The following is an 11,302-nucleotide window of genomic DNA, read 5'->3' on the forward strand; positions in this document are numbered from 1 at the left end:
ATTCTCTTTATATTTTTTATTGTACGCCTTCCCCTCAGTAGAACATAAGCGCTATGAACACGGGGGCTATACTAGTCTTGCTCACTTCATCACGAGCCACGAGATTACCGGCACCCACGGAAGAGGCAAAACCTCCCTCCGACTGAAAGGCGCGTCAGCTGTTGGCGATTCCCGACGCAGCACCTGGGGACGGGCTAACTGAGATCGCTACAGCAGCCAACAGTCTCGGCCCGCGGGCTGCGTGCGGGCGTCCGCCCTCGCTGCTAGGCGCCGGGGCCTGGGCTCCTCAGAGCCTCGCGATACCTGAAGAGGCAGGTAAGGCGATGGAGGCCAGCGGGCTGGGAGAGGAGGAGTCCACCTAGTTCTAGGAATCACGCCATCTGTGGCCGCGCTTTCAGAAAAAAGAGCGCAACTGCCCAACGCCCTCAGGTTTCCACCTGCCCTACTTTAGCCCAGCGGACCCAACAGACCGTCTAGCTCTCCACCCTACACCGTCCGGGATAAGTAACCCAGCGAAGCACCGTGGGGGCGGAACCGGCCCTGGGCTCCCGCCCACTCCCCCTCCCCTCCCCCTCCCCTCCCCCCAGGCAGTTCCTTCTTCCTTCCGGAAGCTCGGAGGCCCCGCCCACTTGCGCAAGGCCGAGCCCGCCTCGCGACACGCCGGGCCTCAGCCAATGGCCTGCGTCCCAGGGAACGTTACCTCTGACCTCAGGGCTAATCAGAGACAGTAGGACGAACTCATCGCGAGAGGTGAGGTTGAAGCTGCCTCCGCCATTTTGGAGATGGGAGACGGGCGATGGCTGTGGTCCTTCTGCTAATGCAAACAACAAAACGAGCACATGAGTCACTCCGAATAAGGCTCTCATCACTCTAACTGCTGACCAAAACTACAGAAGCAGCGAAGGTGTCAAAGCCGAGCGCGGCGACATCGATAGCAGCCTCAACTGCCTGCTGGGGCGGCAGAAGTTAAGTAACTGAGGACCGGAAGGATGGTGCAGTCCTGTTCCGCCTACGGCTGCAAGAACCGATACGACAAGGATAAGCCCGTTTCTTTCCACAAGTAAGTACTCTGCGCGCCCCGTGGGCTCGGCCCCTAGTGGGGCCAGGGGCGCGCGGCCGTGCTCAGGGGCGGAGCCAGGCGCGTGTCCGCGCGAGACCTGTGAGAGGGGCGGAGCTAGGGGCGGGGCGCCGTCGGCGCTGCGGGCCAGGAGCGGTGGGCTCGTCCCCGGAGTAGCCGCCGGCGCCCCGCCCCGGGTGGCGTTCTCGGCGCGCGTCGCCGCGCCGGCCTGTCCTCGCGCTTAGGTTCGCGCGCCGCTCGGGGTGGCAGGTTCGGGGTCCAAGGGCGATGCCTGGAGCCCCGGCGGGTCGTGAGGTCTCCAGACCCGGAGGCAGCTGGTTTCACCACCCGGGTCGCGGAGTAGGCAGGTGGTAATGAGTCTTTAGAAGGGAGGCTGAAGCAGCAGCAGCGACGGAGAAGGCCCGAGTTTCCCCTCTCTGCTGGAGGGGGCGTGGGACGGTCCAGCGTCGCAGCCGTTAGGACTGACTTGGCCAGGCGTTCGGGAGGATGTTTTGGACCCAGTTTCTAGGACCCCACGTTCAAGGACCAGTGAGTTTCCCAGAAAGGTTCAGGTACTGCCAAGATGAAGAGCTGTGTTTCGCGCACAGCGGCAGCGTGGGCAGTAGCAGGGTGTCGTGCGTGGGGAAGAGCACTCTCGGAGGGAACGCGGCCCACCGCCCTCGGGGCTGCTTCATCCGGGAGGTGCCGCGGCCGGAGTCCGAGGAGGGACGGTCTTCTCTTGAGAAGAAAACCGCAGAACGGAATGATAGTGATCGTTCGATGTCTGCACGGTGCCATTTTCATTCAGCCAAATGCAGTGTTCACAAGTTTTACTACGTTAAGAAAATGTGGCCGTAACTTACGACTGTAAGTGGATAATAGCTAAAGAAATGAGAGTTAGTGATAAATCATACAAATTATTTATAGCTAAGTAATTACAAAAGCAAAAGCAAATATTCAGTTTGGGGGTGGGGACCTTTTTAACAGGGAATGTGGGTGCATTTTATAGGTTTGATAGAATATGAGAGGAACAGAAATAAGAGTGTCTAGAGCATAGAGAGAACTTTTTTTTTAAGATTTTAATTAAAAAAATAATTTTTTATTTTTGGCCGCGTTGGGGCTTTGTTGCTGCACACGGACTTTCTCTAGTTGCGGCAAGCGGGTGCTGCTCTTCGTTGCCATGCGTGGACTTCTCATTGCGGTGGCTTCTCTTGTTGCGGAGCCTGGCGCGGGGGCTCAGTAGTTGTGGCTCACGGGCTTAGTTGCTTCGCAGCATGTGGGATCTTCCCGGACCAGGGCTCTAACCCGTGTCCCCCTCATTGGCACGCAGATTCTTCTTATCCACTGTGTCACCAAGCAAGTCCCTTTAAAGAGATCTTGAGTATTGATGTTTCCCCTTCCGAGAAGGGGATAGAACACTTAACACTTCCAGGATTCGGTTCAGTATGTCCTACTATTACCTCTTGATTTATTAGAATTTCTGAAAGCTGATGAATTGACCTCCAGGACTTCCAAAGTAAAGGAGTAGGTCTGGAGATGGTGATGTGATCAAAGGCATTCAGTTCCCACCTCCCCATTTCTAATGATATGGCAGAGGGAATCTAAACATAGGGAAGACCCTTCATTGGCGCTGCAGACTGGTTAAGGATGACATTCACACATCAGAAATACTGAGTTTCTGCTGGCTGTTAAATAGTCAATTTAATCGAAAGAAGGGCTAACCTGCCTCTAAGCCCTTATCTAAAAGAACAGTTAGGGGAAATAAATGGGAAAGATCTTGACCTCAGAAAGAACCTGCATTGTAGTCCTTGAGTCTGGAGGCCCTGAGTGCTGAGTTTTACCAGTGATTGCTACCATGTTTGTACTTCTAGAGGCACTTCCAGCAGGAACCTTCTAGGAGTCCTTTTCTCACTTTCTACCTGATGGCAGTGGGAACAGCTGTGCTGGGCAAAGAAAAGGGACTGCCCCAACGGTGGGTTAGAGCTTCCTGATCACGGCAGAGTCAGGCTCAGGCGTACCTCACTTGGAAGAGGAACTGTGGAACACAGATGTAAAGCACCCTTTTTTGGCTTCTTTCCAATCCCCCCAGCTCACTACATCCTTGACCTGGAAGAATAAAATCACAATAAGTTTAAGCTCTTCCTAGCTCCCTTTATCTGGGCCTAATGGACATATTTCAGTTGATTAAGAGGTAATTCGAAATGAATACTTTTCTCTATTTCTTTCTCACTATGATTTAACTAATTTGATTAATTCATATTTGTCATACTGATTCTAAGAGAACCAAAAGCTTCTTTTTCTCAGTACATAGTTATAAATGTGCAATTTTGTTTTACAATACGCAGAAAATCACTGGTGAAAAAATAGTTGATACAAATTTCACTCTATAGCATGTATTTTTACCTGAAACTTTTAGTGTCTTCAGTATAAAAGTTAAGCATTAAAAACTGAGATAAACAGATAGTGGACCTATACGATTTACCCTTGTGTATTTAGATGTGTGTGGAATCCCTGTATCTGTTAGTGAAGGTTATTTACAGTATCGCTGCACGTGGGCCTCGACCCCAGCCTCCCATCACTTAACTCTGCCACCTGCGTGCATCTATCCACATGGCTACCTTTTAATAAGAATATTTTTTTATAATGTAAATTCTTAATCAGCCTGTCCTGTTTAGATTGTATATGTCATTGTATCTGACATTCTTATAGCTGCTATGTGATCAATCAGATTCCTGTAAGAAATATTGCTTTTTAAGAAGAACAAAGATACCATGCTGGGAGGGGTGACTTATATTCCACATTAGTGGTGGTCACTTTAGTTATAGGATTTTAAAAGAAGTACATTTTTAAAAAATTTACTTGATTCAAGTCTAGTTGATTTATAATGTGTTAATTTCTGCTGTTCATCAAAGTGATTCAGTTATGCATATGTATACATTCTTTTTCGTATTCTTTTCCATTATGGTTTATCTCCGGATATTGGATATAGTTCCCTGTGCTATACAGTAGGCCCTTGTTGTTTATCCATTCTCTATATGTAATAGTTCGAATCTGCTAATCCCAAACTCCCACTCCATACCTCCCCCTCTCCCACCCTTGGCAACCACAAGTCTGTTTTCTATGTCAAAACAAGTACATTCTCAACAAACTAAGGTAATAAGGACACAACTAAACACTGTCAAAAAAAAAAAAAAACAAAGATTGGCAGGGCTGGTGTTTTAATCAAATGCCTCCTTGGTGTGTTAATACCGATGGAAGCTAGTTCTTTTCTAAGCAGGAAAGTCTAGGTGTGCCTTTTTTTTAAAAATAAGGTTGGAAAACTGAATTATGTCGTCTTCTTAGGTTTCCTCTTACTCGACCCAGTCTTTGTAAAAAATGGGAGGCAGCTGTCAGAAGGAAAAACTTTAAGCCCACCAAGTACAGCAGCATTTGCTCAGAACACTTTACTCCAGACTGCTTTAAGAGGGAGTGCAACAACAAGCTACTGAAAGAGGATGCTGTCCCCACAATATTTCTTTGTACTGAACCACATGACAAGGTAATAAGTGTTTTAAAATATTGGGTGGTTTTCTGTTTATAAGATTAATGTGTTCACTGTGGAAAATCCAGAGTAGTGTTAAGAAAATAAATGTTGCCTGGAACCCATCACTTGTAGATAACCACTGTTCACAGTGAAATACTTTTAAAAAATACAAAGTGCAGTTTATTAAAGTTAAATATCCTCACACTAAGAAACTCAGTCTAGCTTCATAACTTACTTTGAGATCACTCTGTAGTCCTACCCACATGTTGATAAGTTTTGATTTTTCTTTGTCAGTGATAGTTCAGTTTCAAAGTATTTTTCCCCTCAGTTTTAAGTGCTTAATATTTAATTAAATCTTAATAATCATTCTGTGTTCCTTGCATCCCATTTCTATTTCAGAAAGAAAAGTACAATTAAAACTTGAACTGTTTTCTCATTTTAGAATGTTTCTATACCGAGGAGACAGAAATGAGTCTAGTATTCTTAAATTCCACAGATGAGTTCTTGTGAACTGTTTCGTCATGAAACTGAAACGTGCTCTGCATCTTTGTTTTAGAAGGAAGATCTTCCAGAGCCCCAAGAACAGCTTCCCCGACCTCCTTCAACACCCCCGGTTTCCCAGGTTGATGCTGCTATCGGGTTACTCATGCCTCCTCTTCAGACCCCTGATAACCTCTCCGTTTTCTGTGACCACAACTACACTGTGGAGGACACCATGCACCAGAGGAAGAGGATTCACCAGCTCGAACAGCAAGTAGAGAAGCTCAGAAAGAAGCTCAAGACCGCACAGCAGCGGTGCAGAAGACAGGAGCGGCAGCTGGAGAAGCTAAAGGAGGTTGTGCACTTCCAGAAGGAGAAAGACGACGTCTCCGAGAGGGGTTATGTGATTCTACCAAATGACTATTTTGAAATAGTTGAAGTCCCAGCATGAAGAGTGAAATTTGTGTTGGTGTCCAGTGGGGCAATACCACCTACCCTCTTCTAGCCTGTAGAGGAGTTTCATTTGAAAAAAATTACACTTGGTCACTTGTATAAAAACAGTTCAGAATATTTTTTTAAAAGAATAAATTAGATATATACTGTAAAATTGTAAATGTTTTGTTTGTAATTTCAGGGTTTTTACATTTTAACAAAATATTTTAAAAGTTATAAACTAGCTTCATTGTAAGTTGGTTTCAAGATTGGGGATTTTTGTTTCTTAATTTGAGTATTTATAGAAATATGAAAATAAAAAGTAAAGAGAATGATAACAGTGCAGTAAGGATGATTTAAGTTTAAAGTTTAAAATTTTAAATGAACAGTTTATTCATTTAGAGAGAGAGAACTTAGTCACATTTTAAATCAGAAGCATGGGACAATAACTCCTCAGAATATATATATATATATATATATATATATATATTCTTATTCACATATTCTTATTTGTAAAGTCAGCAGATTCATTTATCTTTCTTAATCATTTATCAAATATAAATTGGCAAGTCAATACTTAAAAAAAAAAAGATTGGTTGTCTTTAGAGCAGAAAATGAGTCATTCCATACCTAATCAAAATGGTTAAAAGACTTTAAAGAATGGATTTTTAAAAAGTGGACCCTTCTTTTCCCCCCACTGTCTGGCATTATAGAATTAGAAGTGTGTCTCCACTGCAAGATACACTCTCCAGTAAGCAAAGTAGGCATTGTTATCAGTGAGGTAATGACCAATGACCAATGGGGGCTGATCCACGGCTTGCCTTTTTCTCTCACTGCGCCGAGCTGAGGGACATCCAGTCCCCAACTGTAGGTGTACCTGCATCCAGATCTCTGCCAGATGTGTTGTGTGGGTAGAGTTTGACTTGTTCCATAAGGTGAAAATCTTGCACTTGACTAATTGATTTTGGTCAAGGCTTCACATAAAAAATGATTTCTTCACTTTTACCACAAGTTAGAAATTACATCCCATTTACCTTGAGGAGTGATTTGCATTCGAAAGCATCCTGATAGGTAATGTTTATTTTACTTAATGCGGAGACTGAAATACTGAGGTTTCTGTTCAAACTGTGAGTTGTGTTCTGACTTTGTGAGAAAGTTTACATATATTTGAAATGAAAACAGTTCTGAGTAAACAAGTACTGCTGTAGGAATTACCTACTGAGATTTAGAGTAACTGCTCCAACTGTAATTATTTCATATTTCAAAGTGCTGCACAGACCTTTGAAGGCTGTATTAAAGATACTCAGTGGTGATGTCCAAGAGTGTCTTTTGTAGACCTGATTTTCAGTGTAATTCACTGCCATGCCAGTACTTTGATTCATGGAGATTCGATTTTTTATGAACCAGTATTTCAAAAATAGAAAATTATGATTACTTGAAATTATATTGTCTGATAACACTTAGAACTAACTCTAAGGAATCAGGATTTTTTTCTAGTTATTCATGAGTCTCATCACTGTTTCTAGAAGCCACAAAATCTCTAAGTAGTTTGTTTTTACATTTCATCTCTCTTAACGATTCCTGGAGAATATGTGGGTAAATATTTTGCAAAGTGTATATCTTAAATCTAAATTGTCATCTACGTAAAAAAAATCTGTGTGTGTGTGTGCGTCCATGTCCTCAGAACCAAGAATCCAACATTGAATTGTAAAAGAGATCATCATAATTACTTAGTGTCTTAGCATTATGATTTAACCTGAAGCTACTTTTTTTTCATGAGACATAAATCCCTATTTGGAGAGAACTGAGCAAGCAGCATGTATGCCAACTGTTTGCATTTAAATCATTTATTATGTTTAACATAGGGAGTTTGAGGTACAGGCGTTTATTTCTGAATATGAAAGGAACATTTGTTGAAATGTTTTAAAAATTCATTTTGTTAAAATTCGTTTTGTCTATTGTATCGTTTATGACATTGCCAAGAGAAGGAGAACATTTAGGCTAAAATAGGTCCTCTTCAATCATAGTGAAACTTAGTCTGAAACAGCAGGGACAAGGTCTCAGTCTGGAACAAGTGGGGAGGAGACCCTTGTGAGTTTCACCATAGTATAAAAGATGACATTTATTTTAAGCACCGATAGTGACATCCTAAAGTTTCCATCTATGAATGATATAATTTGGCAATAATAGAAGAAATAACTGTTTCTTAATAGAACTGCTAGGAAAACTGTAGAATTTTAGAATTAGAATGGACCTGAACACTTGCTGAACCTCCAAACCCTGCAGAATCCCTTTGTGAAATACTCCTGACAACTGGACATCTGTTCTCTGTATGCCATTTACATTGAAGCAATTCTGTTTAGAGTCTTTAAAATGGGTTTCTGGAATAGAGTAGAATTTGTTACCAGTTTTTAAAATACTTGTTTATAATGCAACTATAAACTTTGCTTTAAACTACTGCATAGTTTGAACTATCAAATTCCAAATTAAAGAAGTTTCAAAATTTTGTAAAATAATCTAAATGTTTATTAGTTGTGTACCTGTTATGTGTACTAAAAATAATTCTGTCATTACAGTAAAGAAACATTGGTGTCTAAAGTTATTAGCAAAAATTTTTGCTTGCAAATTCAAATACATGAGGAGATTTTTTCTTTTAACTATAATTTGTGTAATCCCTTTCTTAGAAGTATAACCATAATGGTGAAGGCAGTTGAAAGTTTCACCTGATGCGGGTTTTTTGTTTTTAGATTGAAGTAATATTCTCTGATCATCTTTAGTTATTTAAAAAATTATGCACACATACACATACCCACAACCTATGGCTTTTATAAAGTCAGTCATAAGTGACATATCTAAAAGTCCATGTGATCTATAAAAAGAAAACTCCAGCTGTGTTCCAGAATTTTAAGAAGACAGCCAACTATGAATAGCATTTAAAGGAAAAAGAGAACAGATTTGCTTCTTTGGTTATTACCCTTCCTGATATTGGGGTCCCTGTGAATTGGATAAGCAGTGAGTGAAGAGCATTGCTCTTGGCTGATGGTAACCGGTGTTTCTGGACATTACGGTTTTATATAGCTGTGTATTAAAATGCAATCCTTGATGTGAAAGAAAAATATCCAAGCAAACTGATTTACACACAAGCAAAAAAGCAATTATAAGTTTGGCCTTAAAATAACAATAATTTGCTTGAAGTAATATTCTCTTACAATTCCATGTCTGGATACATTTTTTTTTTTACCTTGGATGTGGTTTTACTGAGATTTTTTTTCTGAATGATACATATTTTTTTAAACTCTCAAAATCTTCAGAATTTTTATTCTTTCTAAATTCATAGTTTGGGTTTAGAGATTACAAAAGTTTCATTTTGTAAACGTCATAAGGGATATGAATAAACTTTCATTGTTTTAAACTAATTTTGGTGAGACAAACTGTACAGGATTAACAATAAGTAGGTAAACAGCTTCTGGGGCTTCCCTGGTGGCGCAGTGGTTGAGAGTCCGCCTGCCGATGCAGGGGACACAGGTTCGTGCTCCGGTCTGGGAAGATCCCACATGCTGCGGAGCGGCTAAGGCCCGTGAGCCATGGCCGTTGAGCCTGCGCGTCCGGAGCCTATGTTCCGCAACAGGAGAGGACACAACAGTGAGAGGCCCATATACCGCAAAAAAAAAAAAAAAAAAAACAGCTTCTGGAATGACTTCATGAGAAGCTCTGAACTCCTCTACACCGTAACTACCGTAGGTGGTGAAAAAAAAGAAAAAAGCATTTAAAACCTGTGCATGTTGTCCTAAGGGCATACAGCAGATGAACATTCAGGAACATCTAAATCTCATAAGAAAGTTAAGACTGTGTGGCATATACGTTACTTCTCCTCCCAGTTCCCAACCGTGGGCTATAGTATGTATCTCCCAGCGAGGGGAGGCTGCCAGTATTTCTCAGGCCCCCCACCTTTGTGTTGCAAAGGCTAAACTCCAGGCGAGTGCAGCCAAGAGGTCAGGACTCCCTTCCTCCACTCAGCTCCCACTATAGGATGGAGGCTCTACCTCAGGTGCAGCAGGCCAAGAATACTGGGACCCTGATCACCTTCTCCCTAATATGCTCAAAGGGTGAAGTTTCCATGCCAGCAGGGGCAAGTCAAGGGGACCAGAGGCTACAGTACAAGCTGAGCTCTGCTCTTAATGCAGGCATATGAGTGCTAGAGAAGCAGGCCTCACTGCCAGCTCCAGAAGTTGTCTGAGGTTTTTTCCTCGGGGCTGCGGCAGGCTATAAGGACAGAGAACTCTGAAGCTCTCCCCAAAGGAAATTATTTTATTTGCAAGTGTGTAGGGGAAGTTCACGCCTAAGGCACTCTCAAGAACAATGGAGAACCAGGTGGCTAGCAATTAAGAGGAGGCTGGTAGCTCCACAAGAGCAACAAGCTAAATTGTACAAGAGAGACCAAGCTAACTTACCAGAGAGAACCAGGGAAAGAGGCAGGTAAGAAAAGAAAGAAAGATCTGTTAAAACCTGTCACCCCAAGTGACTGTGTGCATGCCCAAGGCTGCACCTTCTAAGGAATGAAACCAGAGACATCACACTGAAGGGAAAATAAACCTCACTAAATTAGTCCAGCCAAGTGATTAAATAAAAAAGAAAACAATCACAGCAAGCCAGAGGTGGGGGTGGAGAGTAATTGGAATCAGTGTTTAGAAATCCCACAATATATAAAATGCCCAGTTTTTAACAAAATGTTATGAGACATGCAAAGAAACAGGAAAACATAACTCATACACAAGAGACAGAGTAGGCAATAGAAACTGTCTGTGAGAGAGCCCAGACGTCAGAATTAACAGACAAAGACTTCAAAACAGCCATTGCAAATCTGTTCAAGGAACCAATGGAAACCATGCTTAAAGAAGTAACGGAAGATATAATGACAATATCTCATTGAATAGAAAATATCGATAAGGAGATACAAATAAAAAGGAACCAAATGGATATTCTGGAATTGTAAAGTACAATAACCAAAATGAAAAATTCACTAGAGAAACTTGATAGTGGTTTGAACTGGCAGAAGAAACTCAGTGAACTTGAAGGTAAGTAGAGATCATGCAAGCTGAATAATGAGAAAAAAGAATGAAGAAAAATGAATAAAGCATCAGAGAAACATAGTATACCATTGGACACACCAATATATGCATAATGGGGGTCCCAGAAGAAGAAGAAGAGGAGAGAGAGAAGCTGAGGAGGGAGGGAAGGAGTGGGGAAGGGAGGGAGAGAGATAGAGAGAGGAACAGAAAAAAATATTTGAAGAAATAATGGCTGAAAACTTCCCAAATTTGAGGAAAAACGCTACTTACACAGGAAGCTCAACAAATACCAAATAGGATAAACACAGAGATCCACACCCATACACGTCATAGTAAAAATGATCAAAAGCAAAGATAAAGAGAAAAATTAGAAAGCAGCAAGAGAAAAGTGACTATTTATATACAAAGGAACACCAATACAATTAACAGCTAAATTCTCATTAGAAAAAATAAAGGCCAGGAAGCAGTGGGATGACAAAGTGCTGAAGAAAAAACCTGTTAACCAAGAATGTGATTATGTAACTATGTAATGTTACAAAACTATCTTTCAAAAATGAAAGTGAAGAAAGAAGTTTCTGGGAAGATGGTAGAGTAGGAAGCACCAAGAATCTGTCTCCCAACCAAAGCAACAATAGTACTGGCAGAGTCTATCTGATATAAGTAATTGGAACTCTGGAATCTATGAAAGGCCTGTAACTTCCAGGGGAAGGCTTGGATGGTAAACAGTGGTTAATTTTGGTC

The 11,302-nt window shown here is 41.9% G+C and overlaps 1 protein-coding gene across 4 annotated transcripts; it reads left to right on the forward strand.

The window, feature by feature from the left end:
• The first annotated feature begins 757 nt into the window (after positions 1–757).
• THAP1 (THAP domain containing 1) lies at positions 758–5,824 on the forward strand. 4 transcript variants are annotated; one of them, XM_029226544.1, is made up of 4 exons: positions 1,850–1,924; positions 2,929–3,248; positions 4,400–4,595; positions 5,137–5,667. In XM_029226544.1, exons 2-4 carry the CDS (start codon positions 3,223–3,225, stop codon positions 5,509–5,511), a joined length of 597 nt encoding a protein of 198 aa, XP_029082377.1. In that variant the 5' UTR covers positions 1,850–1,924; positions 2,929–3,222; the 3' UTR covers positions 5,512–5,667. The 4 variants fall into 4 exon arrangements, with proteins under 4 accessions (XP_029082375.1, XP_029082374.1, XP_029082377.1 ...); XM_029226542.1 differs by lacking the exons at positions 1,850–1,924; positions 2,929–3,248 and adding an exon at positions 758–1,060 and having other exon boundaries at positions 5,137–5,824; XM_029226541.1 differs by lacking the exon at positions 2,929–3,248 and having other exon boundaries at positions 1,271–1,924.
• The last annotated feature ends 5,478 nt before the right edge of the window (positions 5,825–11,302 follow it).

This window comes from Monodon monoceros, unplaced genomic scaffold (genome assembly GCF_005190385.1).
Source record: "Monodon monoceros isolate NGI ecotype Baffin Bay Population unplaced genomic scaffold, NGI_Narwhal_1 Super_Scaffold_17, whole genome shotgun sequence".
Lineage (NCBI taxonomy): Eukaryota > Metazoa > Chordata > Mammalia > Artiodactyla > Monodontidae > Monodon > Monodon monoceros.

Excerpts from the sequence above, each read along its gene's own strand:
- THAP1 (XM_029226541.1), top strand. The coding sequence starts at position 1,641 with ATGAAGAGCTGTGTTTCGCGCACAGCGGCAGCGTGGGCAGTAGCAGGG. Across the intron at positions 1,925-4,399 it reads TGTGGCCGTAACTTACGACT|GTTTCCTCTTACTCGACCCA; the intron begins GTAAGTGGATAA and ends TCGTCTTCTTAG. Across the intron at positions 4,596-5,136 it reads GTACTGAACCACATGACAAG|AAGGAAGATCTTCCAGAGCC; the intron begins GTAATAAGTGTT and ends TCTTTGTTTTAG.